The sequence below is a fragment of the Columba livia genome, chromosome 1 (assembly GCF_036013475.1).
Source record: "Columba livia isolate bColLiv1 breed racing homer chromosome 1, bColLiv1.pat.W.v2, whole genome shotgun sequence".
NCBI lineage: Eukaryota > Metazoa > Chordata > Aves > Columbiformes > Columbidae > Columba > Columba livia.
This window is the reverse complement of record NC_088602.1, coordinates 23,004,434-23,018,289: the sequence shown is the minus strand read 5'-3', so window position 1 is coordinate 23,018,289 and position 13,856 is coordinate 23,004,434. Positions and strand designations below refer to the sequence as shown.

The following is a 13,856-nucleotide window of genomic DNA, read 5'->3' as shown; positions in this document are numbered from 1 at the left end:
CAGGTGAGGGGAGTCCTCCGAGCTACTGGGCAGGACCCAGGGCTGACTCGTGTGGGCCAGAGAGGTATCTGCCCCCATTGCTGGTGCTGGGCATGGTGGGTTGACAGCCAAACCTTTTCCTTCCCAACAGCTGAGTGCAACCCCCCTATTTTCACCCAAATCAGCCTAGTTGCATCCACATTTATCGCCTGCTGTTGTGTTTCAGGTAGGCGACATCTCCTTAGCTGCTTCAGATCCTAAGGGGCTGCCAATGCCACCCTGCTGTCACTGTGGTTTCTCTATGACCTCTGCACCCCCCCCGGGCTTCTGACAGTTCTGTCTCCTGGGGTTAAAGAGACTTTCAGACTTCTTATTATCCAAAGAACAGTGGAGAGTCTGCTTGCTGAGTGTGGTTCAGATCAAACCATGTTCTTACAGGCTCCTGGCTGAGAGCCCCAGATGACAGGCACATCGTTTTGCCTGAACTGGGGTTTATTTGCAGGAGGGGAAGGAAATATCAGCTGCAGGGCTGAAGTCTGTAATTCACCTCACTGACTCAGTCAGGGGATAGTTTAGTCCCCTCTTCTCAGAGCTGTGCCCAAAAACAACATTTGCTGATATTGGCTTCCTATCCCAGTGGGGAGAAATTACTATGAAATGTTTACAAGGACTGTTTGAAACCTGAGAAGAGGATGTTTTAAATAATGAGGAAAGAGCATAATACCTTAGAAGAGAAATATTCCAGCTTTAAGAATTAATTACCACTTCCCAGTAGTGCAGGTTGACTGTTACATAACATTGCACAATTTCCTGGACAGATACACTTTAATGGCAATATTGTGCACAGACCAAGAGTAAAATACAGTTCCCTGAACTGTGGCCCTGCAAGCCCAAGGAACATGGGCAGATGCCTTTGCCCAAGCACTTATCCAGCAAAGCCCAGAGGACCAGGCATGGGGCTAAACCAGTCACCTGTACACAGCAGCTCACACCATGAGGGCCTCTGGGTGAGGATTCCTCCTATGGATGGTTATGTTCAATCAAGAAAGGAAAACATGGATAGCAAATAACCAAGAGCATTTTTTTTAATGGCAGCTGTAACATCTATGAAGCTCTATAATCATTATGTAAACTTTGCTGCATAGTTTTTCAGTTGTAAATCAAGTATCATAATCCAGTGCTCAACTTCTATATCCTAATTTTTCTTTTGGTACTGTGGGAAGATAGTTTATAACCGGATACACTCTGCAACACACACTGGTGTAACAAGTCACAATATGTACTTATACTTCTTTCAGTCATGAGCATCAAACAACAAATGTAATAACAAAACTTCATAAGCCAGTTGTCTCAAAATCATTTTCAGTAAAAAGGCATTGCTTTCTCCTTCTTTTTAGATATGTGGAAAGAGGAGAGCAGTGGAAGAACTCTGAGAATGAATGGGGTTTTCTGGAAGTCTGAATTGTCACTAATTACCCAAAATCCAAGCTGAGTTGCTGTTTTGTGAGCCATGTTCTAACTCATAATAAGCTTTTCAGGGATGTCACTCTGAAGATACTTTGGGATGGCAGCTCTTTGGAGTATTGCATGGTACCTCAATACGGTGGTGCTACAACAGCATCACCCCTGGAGGTATTGCTCCCAGGAAGGACAAATGGTTTCAGATCCCAGGTTTAGGAGCAACTGAAGAGATCATGCTGTCTTAATGGTGTGAACTGCCAACAGTCATGTGCCAAGTGCAACAATTGCTGCACAATGTCAGCTTTCCCTAAAGGACTTCATTCTGAACTTATTCAGTCCTTCCTACATAAAGAGCAGCTTCACAAAAAGCTGTTGAAGTCCCCCAGGATGAAAACAGTTTTATAGGAGACCCAGGCATGAGATGCAGATTTAGTTCTAGTCATTCATCCATCTGTCAAAGCCTTGACCCTGTCTGAAGAAGATGGATCCCAGTTCTGGCCCATAGTGTGAATGCAGTCCTTCTTATCCACAGTCCACCTTGTCCACTGACCTTGATATGAACAAACCACAGAAATACAGCATGGGTCCACAGCACCAACCATTGCTTGTGTCCCTGCCAAGAGGCAAAGAGTAAACAACTTGGTCCAGGCTGCTGGAGCAGAGCAGAAAGTGAGGGGAACATCCGCAAAGCCATTTGAAGAAAATATCTGTGTCTCTGTCTAGGGATCCATGGCTCCTCACCTGAAGCACACGGAACAGGTTGATGGCAGTAGCTATTTTAAAATTCATGAAGTCTTAAAGCATTACGGGATGATTTCAGTGCTTGGAGATAAGTAGACAAAATAGCCCAACTGGGGGGAAATGCTGGTGTAGTAGGAGCTACAATAGTGTGTGATGCCACACACGTCCCTTCTGAAAACCCACTCATCCATCTTGTCAGGGGAAATTGCTGTGATTTTGTTTCATAGCAAAGGTGGTGGGAGGAAGGAGGCAGATGCATATTTTCCTCTGATCAAGGAGAAAGGCCAGGCCATGCCCCACTTAACCTCCTGAAACAGCCCCAGCCTCCAGGTGAAGGCCTTAGAGACTGGGGATGGCAAATAAATATACAGTAAGGAGAGTGCAAGTGGCTGTAGCCCAGGAGAAACAAGGCTTCAGAGCTCCTCTGCTAGCACTTGAGAAATGCTTTTCCCTCCCTACCCCTGTGTGCTCCTCTTTGTCCGCTCACCTGGGACTGAAGAAAATGCCAGAGCAAAACGAGCCGGGAGCCAGTGTGCTCCTCCTGTGCTTTGCCTGTCAGCTTCAGGGTCACAGGGGCTGAAAAATTCTGGGTGAATGTAAATCTGTGCCAGCCAGATAAACTCTGATAAACGGCTTAAATGCCTAATTTATGTACCTGTACTTGAAAGCATTATCCAGAACACCCCAGCTCAGCTGCTGCTTTAGACTGAAGGCAGGTCAGAGCAACCCTTCCGCTGGTGTGCTTTAGCCAGTGAGACTCCCCATTACATCCCTGAGGGGCCTCATCCAGCTCCTGGCACACAGCTGAGCCAGCCCCACGGCATGGGAAGCACAGAGAGGGGATGGGAGGGTTCGTACCTCCACCTGAGTGTGGGTGCCTATGTAATGTGGGGCATCACTTTAGGTTCCCTCCACAGGAGAAAGACAGGGCAAATAAGTGTATTTATCCTCCTTCCCATCAATCCCCCTTGTGTGCCCACTGCTCCTGCCCAAACTCTTTCCCTGCACCACAGTGGGGCCCCAAGCTTCTTCTTCACTAGAGGCACCACCAGAGGTCCATGCCTAACGCTCTTCCTCACCTGGCCTTTGAGAACTATGGTGAGATGCGGACAGGTCCAGTACCTGTTACTTGCCCTTTTGGTGTATTTTGTGCCCGTGTACGAGCTGGATACCTCTAGCAACATGTTCGGTGAAACTCTACTAGATGTGTGAGTAGGAAATAAAGCTTTGTCATTTCCAAAGACAAAAGCTGCAGCTTAAATAACAACCCAAACTGCGTCATAGTGGTAATTTCTCTTGGAAACAATTTGTTATCTCTGATATCAGGATGGCAAAATGCTGCATAAATATTACTTGTGATTTTTAAAACTCCCCTTCAAATTTCCCCATGAATGCCTGTGTGGTGAGTTTGAGTCTGCCAGGGATATGCTTGTTTTCATTAACCCCATCCCCCTGCTCCCCTCAAGCCCCAGCCCAGAGTCCTGAGCCTGGCAGAGCGACTCTCACCATGATGAAATATTTTAAAAATGTTTTAAACAGTACTTTGAGTTCTCCAGACGGTCACTGTGCTTTTGCACTTCCATTAATTAGCTCCAGAGTTCTGGACCCAGTTTGCAGGTCCAGTTTCAGTCTGGTCCTGCAGGTCTGCAGCTGCCTCCCTTCAGCTCTCACACTCCTTTTGGTAAGGCAACAAAGAGCCTTTAAAGAGGAGAGACACAGGGAATGTGGCTGGGCTTGGGTTGTACACATGGCCCTGGATGAGGAACAGAGCTGCTGGCATCCCCCCACCCCGCCCAGTGCTGCTGGGGGCCTCTGGTGCTTCCTCAAAGAGCATCATCCTTAACTTGCTCAGTCACCCCTCAATTACTACCATCACAAAAGACTTTCATCTGCAGATCAAGGGTGGAAGGGTCCCAGAAAGCTTCAAGTCCCAGGGGTTAGACGCAACAGGTACTGGCCACTAACTGCTAGGGGCCTATGCAGTAGTTACCTGGCTTTCCTAACGAAGGCAAGAAGGGCCTTTGGACTTAACCTTTGAAAATAAAATATTAATTAAAAAATGAATGCACACACACCACAAAAAAAAACCCCAAACCAAACAAAAAACCAATCAAACAAAAACCCAAGAAACACCCCCCCCAAAAAAAAACCAAAACAAAACAAAAAAAACCCAACCAACCAGCCAAACAAACAAAAAAAAACAACAAACAAAACAATACAAAACTCACTGGAATAGTGTGTGAGCAGGGACAGCAAGTTTCTCATTGTACAGATTACTCCACTTCCGCACTTTCTACTCATCAAGGAACAGAGTTTATTTTTTAACAATACCACGCACATACTTCAGAGGCGTATTTGAAATGTAAACCCCACATTCCATGCTCAGACATCCAGCAAATAGTTAATCAAAACCCTTCTAGTATGGCACAGAGCTTATGTGAAATAAGAGTAAAAAGTCTGACCTATTTCCAACAGCTAGGAAATTGCCCTGGGGAAGATAAAGTTGTGATTCCTTTTAAATGTAGCTACTTTCTGTTATGGGAACCTATGCAACTGTCTTTCCTATCAGACATCTCCAGGGAAAGCAACAGCCATCCCACACACTCCTCTGCGGCTGATTGCTCAGCACTTTGTCCCATGGTAAACTGTAGGAGAAACTCAACCATCCTGTTAAATGCTTTGGGCTCAAAAGATTAATTCTGCAGGATAGATAGATTTCTAAAGCACATCAGAAATCAAACTCATTCCTAACAGCTTCTCATCATCCAGGCAATTACAGGTGCAAACAAAACAGCAGGAGAGAGGGAAAAGAGTGCTTATCAGAATGCTTACAGACAATTATATTTTTATGTTTAATAAAACTTTTTTTTCCTCTCCATATAAAGCTTTCCATCAAAGGCTTTCTAAGCATTTTATAAGGGCAGGTGTTACATCATCATCATTCCCATTTTACAAAAAGGAAACTGAGGCCCAAAAAAGTCATCTAGGCAGAGTAAAACATAAAATCCCAGCCCAAAACAGAAACAGAATCAAAACCTCCTGGCAAAACCCCCCTTCTCCAAGTACTTCTATTTAGTTGCTATGCAGCATTTTTGTGTGTGTAAAAATAACCCAACCAGTCAAACAAGAGAGAATGGCAAGGAAATGGTAAGCTTTAACATACTTACTTCCATACTGCTGGCATAAGTACAAAAATAAAGATTTTTATTAACTAGTTTACAAAAATAAAGTCTATTGAGTCACACAGGATCTCATGGGGCGGGGGGAGGTATTACTTGACTTTGGAAGATAAAGCCTGTTTGAAACGTCTCTTTAGATCTTGCATGTTGGGAGATTTGGGCCGAGGGATGATGGACGACCACCTCCTGTCTGTGCTGCTGGCCTGCTGTAGCTTGCTGACCTCCTTGCAAAGATACTGGAAAACATCACAGACGCCTTGGGAGTCATCACTTGTGGATATTTCCAAGAACAGGCTGCCCAGTTCATTTGCTAGCTGTAGTCCCTCTTTTGCCTGGACTTGCCTGGCATGAAGGAGGTCTGCTTTGTTCCCCACGATAATGATGGGAGTCCTGGCATCTGGGTGGACCTTGCGTATGTGCTGGTAGAGAGGTCGGACTGACTGGTAGCTGCTGTAGTCTGTGATGGAGTAGACCAGGAGGAAGCCCTCTGCCCACTTCACAGACCTGGACAGGGAGTCCAGCATCTGCATACAGTCTTCCTGCACCTGTGGTAGAACAGAGAGCACAATTTGGCATTGGGTTGTAAAACTAGAAAACCTGTCTCAGAGATAGCACCTAGCAGGTCCAAAGGGAAGCTTCAGCTCAGTCTTAGGAGCCTTAAATCTGGCCTTGTAGGAAACTTGGGCTCAAAAGCTGAGCCCTTATGTGACAGAGAAGAACCGATTGATTTGAAGCATCTCCATACCTGGATACACCCTGGCGTGTCTTGGATCTGCACAGCAACGTGGTCTCCCTCCAGATGGACCAGCCTGGAGTAGAGGTTGCCTAGGGAGCAGAGAGCTGTCAGGCACCTGCCGCGGGGGTCCCTGCCGCGCCCCACCGCCCCTTGCCTCACCTGTGTTGGGCTCATAGTCCCCAATGAACCGCTTCGTCAGGAACCGCACGATCATCGCTGAAACACAGAACGGCCGCGTTAGGCGCTACGAACGGACGGACGGACAGGGGAAGATGGGACGGACAGGGGAAGAAGGGAACGGACAAACAGACGGCAGAAGTGGGGGACAGACAGGGGAAGGGGAGACGGACAGCCCCACGCCCCCGCCACACTCACCGCTCTTGCCGACGCCGCGGGCGCCCAGCACGGCCAGGCGGACCTGGGTACCGGGGGGACCCAGGGTGCACTCGGCGATGGGCGCCAGCAGGAAGTGCTGGGACATGCTCGGCAGGCGCATGGGAGGGGCGGCCCGGCGGCTGGAGGGCTCTGTTCGGGCTGGGCTGGCCTGGGCTGGGCTCGGCTCAGTTCGGGCTCAGTTCAGCCGGCAGCGCTCAGCGCAGGCGGCCGCCGGCGGCTTTTAACGGCTCTGCCGGCAGCACCGCCCTGTTGGCTGCACCGCCCCCACTGTACCGCCCCAGCCCGGGCGCCCACCCGGTTGTACCGCCCAGCGGTTCCCCCCGCAGCTCTTGCTCCAATTGCCCCGGCTGCCCCACTTGCCCCCCAGTTGTGTCCCCCCGCTGCCCACCCTGCCCCTTCCTCCCCGCCATCTTCCCCGTTCCCAGGGCGTGGGGTGACCGCCGTGGGCGCAGGCACCAGAGGGTGGGGAACAGCCCGGGCCGGCCCTGCAACCTCCCCGGTTTGGGGCCGGCACCGCAGCACCCTGCCATGTGTCACCCTCGCCCGAGGCAGACAGACGGCAGCACAAGTCTCACTGTGTTTAGGAGGGTGCGCCTCCACATCCCATACCAGCCCCAGCTGCTGCAATGGGCACTTGTTTTATGCACCCTCCCTGCAGCGAGGGACTCAAATCATGAATGAACAGAAATTATTTATAGTTTTTCCTCAGACTATTTTGTTTCCAACATCTGGACACACCCCTCTACAGTCAATGTTGAAATCCCAGTTTGTGGATGCAGCAACAGCCAGCCCTGAAATGAAAGTGGTCCATAGGGCCTTGAGGTCTGAATTGGGCCCTGTGGGTTTTCAAATCAGAAGAAAGGTTCAGAGAAGAAAGGTGCTTCACCACATGCTGCTGCTAAATAAGCCTCAAACCTGCAAACAGCCATGTGAATGCTTCAGTCTCTGCAAACCCTTGCCCTGGCTCCTGCAAAACCACTTCTGCAGTGCACTGCTTCGCAGGCATGTGTTTACAAGATACATAATCCATTCAGCGGCTGCTTCATTTTTATCATGGAAATAACACATCAGGAAATGATGTGGAGGAGACCAGCACATACGTGTTTGAAAGTAGCAGGATGGGTCTGTGGCCACACAGCCTGGTACCATGGAGGGACAAAGACACTGTGGGAGCTGCTGGGACTTGGCTGTGGGGTTGATGCCCAAGGACAGCCCAGGTGGCCCTGGACACCTGCACATGGACAGCTGAGCTGAACCTTTGCAGCGGTGGGGCTGTGCATTGCTGCTGCTGTCAGTTACCTTCCCTCTCCCCTTCAATACAGCTCTCAGAAGACACATGCAATGACAACAGGCCATTTTCTTTCCTCTTGTCCTTCCCTCTTACATTTTTGCCTTACATCCATGCATGAGTCCAGCAGCCCAGCATGCTATGCACTTCTTCGGACATCATCAGCCCCAGTTGCTCAAGTGACATGAAAACTTAAAACATGGGTACTGGAATTATCTTGCCAGGTCTGGTCTACCAAAGCCAAAGTGTTCCTGAAGAAAGTCAACCCTTGGCATTGTGGAGGCAAGGATGAAGAGGAACTTCACTCCCATGGATAGAGAGTTCAAATTCTGCACCCTGCAGTGGCCAGAGGACCAGCTGCTCCCCCCCCCCCTAGCAATGTTCTGCCCCATTTAAAGATTCTCCCCTGACGCCCCAGAAAGTCCAGAAGTTTTCTACCTGATAATGATTCCACACTGCTCTTTGCTGAAGGATTACATACACTTCACAGTAGTTAACACCACACTAATTAACATCAGTTAAAGTTGTGCCTGAAGAAAAGCATGATGGAAGAAGTGCTGTTGATTATTTGTGTTATTTGAGTGCCTAAGGACCCCTACAGTAGTATCAAGGGCATTTTTAACCTAAAAAACTGATTGCCTCTAAAATTTCTACTTCACTTCCCATCATGCCAGTGAGCCCTTTTCTTTTAGTAAACAAGACTTCTCTTGTATTACTAAAAGCTTTTGGTTTCCAGAGGTTCATGCTATTGTCATCTGCTTCTATTGTCATGCACCACCACTTGTCTTTGGCCTTGCTCACAGTGCCAACACAGGCTATTTTTATACGTTTCTTTACAAAAGAGCTATCAGAGTACATTCATCATGCCCTTGGAGGAATGCTACTGAAATGAGTCCATTCCAGACAGATGACTGGCAGGTGCTGAGCTGTGAAAGCAGTAGTATTAAACAACCACTGTTCCCAAAACTTGAGGAGCTCCCCCTTCTTGGGCAACTGTAGAGCTCATACTGCCTCACTTGCTGCTGAGAGCACCCCCAAAGGACAAATTGTGATGGTTGAACACGGAGATGACTGTGCAAAACCAGGCAGGAAACCCTGTGAAGGAATTAATTTCTTGGAATTATAGGTTGTCTCCCCATCAACACCCACTCTGGTGCAACAGGAACAGTTCAGTAGGTTGAAACAGTTGGGGCTCAGGTTGCTCACTTTTGGGGGCTCAGACAAGCTGTTCCTATTCTGTGGAGCTATCCCTAGCTATCCCTAGGTTGTATGGGCCTTACAGCTGCTCCAAGGAGCCATTCCTTTCACAGCTGGAGGTCCTATTTGGGAAGGACAAGGCTGTACTTTCACCCATCCCATGCAGATGGCCCATGCCACCATCCCTACAATCTACTCTTTCACACAGCATCACTCAGTCCCACTCACCTGGAGTCTCAAGGACACCATGGTGCTGCCTGACCCACCTCCGTATTCCAAGCTCTGGTACCATCCAACAGCAAGTTGGCAGCTTTTGGGGGAGGGAGTAGGCATCTTACTCCTGTGTCTGTGGCAGGCATCCTGAGTGCATTGAGAGCTGCTTTCTCCTCTAAGAAACAAAATGTAAAGTGTTTTCCTGGGAGTCTTCTTGTCGGGGAATCAGATAGAAGTTCTGGGCTTGAGATTGGCAGGACTATGTGAGATAACGAGCAGTAGACATAAAGCTTTTCCATGTGGAGAAGCGCTCATGAGAACCTTTGCTGTGAGTTGGCATGGCTTCACCACTCTTGCATCAACTTTCAGAAGCACAAGTCGATGTTCAAAACTGCATCTGTTCCTTTCAGTTCCCAGGTCCTGCTGATCAATGGCTAAAGTTTGGAGTGGGCATGAACAAGAAAGGTAATTGAGGGCCCCGGGGGCCATCACCCAAAGCCTCTTGCTCCAAATAGTGGAAAATGAAATCAGCAACCTCAAACAGAGCTTTGTATCCTTGTGGGCTCCTGAGCTGTGTAAGTGCTGCTGATGGGAGTGATGTCCCTACCCAATGCTTGAGCAAGGGTGGTTACGACTATGTAAATCCCAGCAGCTAGAACCTGATTCTTACATAGACCTTGGTAGTATATCCACTGAGGTAGATGCACGGACATGAAAAGCTCATCTTCTATGTCTTCCATACCACCATCCTCAGTATTGCAGGGACACCTGGTACCGTGCTTTCATACAAGGCTCTGGCCGTCTGCAGTTACAGGGTGCCCCTTGCGCTGTAGAAGACACCACCCATACCCCTGAGTCATGAGGTGCAACCCAATGATAAGCCCAGTCTAACCACGCCTTTTCACTACATACCCTGAACTTTAGGAACCCATTGCACTTTGTGGTCTCTGCAAGGACAGGGGAAGCCTGTCCAGGGATAGGCAGGATCACTTGCTCTGGAAGGTGTACACACAGCTCTTGGTATCCTCTGAGCCAGCCAAGACACTGCAGCACAGCATTTGTGCCTGGGATACCACTTGTCCATTTGACCATGAAGGCTGTGAACATGCTGAGTCCAGGATTGCACTGAGAACGACAAGGGAGTGAACTCTTTCCTCCGATACATACAATGGGAAGATTACAAAAGCATGAATTGTTTGTACATCCTCGTGGCAGCTGCTTGTTCATCTCTCCCCTAGGAGTGGGGCTGGAGGTGTCTGGCACCTCCCTTGCCCCACTCAGACACGCACAGTTCACCTGCTCCCTTCCGCAGTCCTCGGCCTGCAGTCCCTTTGCACAGGCACGGTGCCACCCCCCTAGCCCCTCCACTGACCCTTTCTGGCCACACAGAGCATTAGCACCAGCACTGCCTACACAGCCCCCAGGAAATCTCAGACCTCAGTGTCACCGAGATGCTGGAAAAGACAAAGCTGACAGCTCAGAAGGCTTCCTTACTACTTCTCTAACAAATGACAGATTTTGGCAGGGCCATTGGCAGGAAACCAGCTACAAAGGTTGAAGGCCATAAAACCTGGTAAGGAGTCAGCTCAGTCCCCACCTCCTAATTAGGCTCTGGAACAAAGCACCACATGGAAGTGTAAGGTCTTGTGCTAAACCATAAGCACTTCGGTCTCCTCATGGTGTAGAGGGACAGCCTGTCCACCAGCTCTGGCATAATGAAGTCTCCGTACTAGAAAGGGACTGGAAGATAGGTAACATGTAACACTGAACTCTGTGGAACTGGCTTTTAAACTAGGGATTACCAAATTCTGCTAGCTCAAGGTGTGTCTAATATGGGAAACCTATTTGCAGATTTCACAACAGTTCTCCACAATTCAAAGCATCATGGAATGAACAAAATTCAACCCTGTGATGGTATGAAGAACAAGGAAACACCAAGCCTGTAGCTGGCACACTCGCTGCAAGGTTTTCCTTGCTAGGCACAAGCTCAGAACAGCACTGCAGAGAACTGGTTACAGCTTATGGGTTATACAGCTTATACCCCTTCCAGATCGAGTCGCAGGGGAGAGGAACTTGAAACAGACGCTAGGAGGAAGCACACTTCTCACCCGGGGGCAGAGAGGCTTAACTGCCCTGAAAGCACTCCCCTGCCCTCCCAAATCTTCTGCAAACACCTAAAGCTATTTTCTTCTTTCAAGAAGCATGCCTTTCAATTTAGACACTACTTTCATGACATGATGTCTTGCCAGGTATTCCTTCAACAACTTTTCTCAATTCACACATCTCCCTCTTTTGTCAAGACCCTGCAAAAACAGCAGCTGGAAGCAAACTTCAAAGCAAACATAGGAAGCAAACTTCAACAGTAGGTATGGAGATCTCTAAATATCTGAGCTGTGCTTCTGAAAACCCGAGATTATCAGCAAAACCACCACTGCACTGAGAGCAACTAACACGTAGTGTCTACATGCTGAAGACAGGTTAAGCATTAGTTAGTCTGTTCCATTTTCAAACATTAACCCCCCCCCCCCCAGAAAAAGGCTATTATCTTCCCATACAAACCCAGTTTCATTTTCAGTCATTTCTGGGAATCCTGACCAAGGAAAGCATTCTCTCCTTCTCCTCACAGCCCACACAGAGCTTCCAAATATGCATTTATGAGGATCTACTGTTGGCATAGTGACCTTAAAAACACTGAGACTACATAAATTGAAAACTGTTGCAACGCACAGCACCTCCAGAAGCACAGCTCTTAAGTGAGACCACTGCATGCTATCTGGCTTTATTATTCAAAAATGCTGAAAATAAATTCAGAAGTTTCTAACTACCCACCACTTACATTTACCATTAACCATTTCATCATGATGCTACAGTCAATTCATTTCAATCTTCACATATTAAGTACAAAAACACAGAACCAAAATAACTTGCACAAGCATGCGTAGGAAGAAAATTTAAAATATCTTCACTAAACATAATACCAAATAAAGTCTCTTCAACTCCCTCAGACGCAAAGCCTCATGGAAAACTAGGCCTATCTTGTGAGTCAAATACCAATTTTAAATTGCTGTGGAAATTCACAAGCCAAAGCAGCTAACAAAGGTCTAAGGCTTAGTATACAGATCTAGCCACTCCGAGAAAGCTCCACTGAATCATAAAAGCTATGCACATAAGCTACAACAGCAAAAGCCAAGAAAGATTATTCATGAACCTTGCTTCAGGAGATGGTGGTACACTCTAAGTCCAACAGATACAGTCTCAAAATACAGTACTGGTGTCACATATCAGTCTGTTGATGGGTAAGCTTTACTCCAACTCCCTCAAAGCATTTCCAGTCATTCCAACTATATTGCCTACTCCATCTTTCGATATGGGAGCTTGGAGAAACATCAAATCCAGTGCCTGCTCACAGGGACTTTGAACCTCCAGTGCCTAATGCCTGTCACCCTTAAATACCAGGCCAGGCCTGGTATTTAACATCTAATAACTGCATGCCATGAGAATGGGAGCACCCACAATAAAATGTTAGGTAAACTGAAACAGCCCTTAATCCATTAATTTATAAGCAATCTGTTCACGGTTTGACACTTCTGTTTGACATTTACGATTTAAGGGAAAAAGTAAACCTTGTTCTCTCTCCATTTCTTACTCCCAAGCCCACTAGCTGTCCTACAACTGACTATTCAATTATTCTCACCAGTCAATACCTACAAAATGCTTGTAGGTCACCACATTCTCTAATATTTTACTCCCTCTACATGTACACAATAGTTTGCCACCACTTAATTGAGGTAGTTACATCACACTTAAAAAGATAGGTTATTTATCCATATCTGTAACAGTTAAGCTTACATTTATGCATGTTCCAAGCTAACCAAGCAGGTCACCTTCAGCAGTTTCTTCAGCAAGCTTCATAGTCTCAAACAAAGGCCATAAAAATAGCATTGGTTAATAAGCAGTTGATAAACATGTTCTTCCATTTAAGAAACACTGGGCAGCGAGGACTAGGTTTTTGCAAATAATCAATAAAGTCACTGGGATGAGAGGAATGCATTACAACATCCATAACTGCATGCAGGTAGATGTTTAGATTCAACAGACATGCAATACATATAAATACAAGTGTTCAGCTATGCCAGACAATTCAAATGATAAAAATCAAATAACGAAGGCTGGCAGTTTTGGAATTACAGACTTGTTTCTAAACTGTTATTTCCTAAGAATGCTTATTGGCCTATGGACATTCTAAAAATCCCACTTTTGTAGATTACAATGGTGAAACACCAAATTCTGCCTGCAACCATTTCTCAAGAGGCTGCTTTTAAAAACTGCTTCCACAATTTTTTCTTTGGTATTAATCTGAGGCCCCTTACCCAAAAGCTTGTATCAATGAAATCTGAAACCCATCATGTCTTTTCCTACAAACAATTACATATTTAAGTGACACTGTACAATTCCTGCTATATGCTCTTAGTTTGTTGGCAAAATATTCCATGTCCTCTGATATTACCTCACTAAGTAATAAAAGAAGGATGATCACCACTAAGCATGAGCAAACTTCAGTGTCCCAGGATTTATGGTGTATGACTAAACTGATCAGCAAAAGCTGCAAATGATTTAAGTGACCAAGCACCATGTAAGTCAAGTTAAATGAACAAACTTCAATATG

At 46.9% G+C, this 13,856-nt stretch overlaps 1 protein-coding gene across 1 annotated transcript; it reads right to left on the bottom strand.

Annotated features, from left to right (window-relative positions):
* Window positions 1–4,471: 4,471 nt before the first annotated feature.
* On the bottom strand, window positions 4,472–6,701 carry RASL11A (RAS like family 11 member A). The gene is made up of 4 exons (XM_005501432.3): window positions 6,472–6,701; window positions 6,256–6,312; window positions 6,106–6,185; window positions 4,472–5,905 (listed from the first exon to the last, which is right to left on the bottom strand). The coding sequence occupies exons 1-4, from the start codon at window positions 6,590–6,592 to the stop codon at window positions 5,453–5,455; spliced, it is 711 nt and encodes a 236-aa protein (XP_005501489.1). The 5' UTR covers window positions 6,593–6,701; the 3' UTR covers window positions 4,472–5,452.
* Between the last annotated feature and the right edge of the window lie 7,155 nt (window positions 6,702–13,856).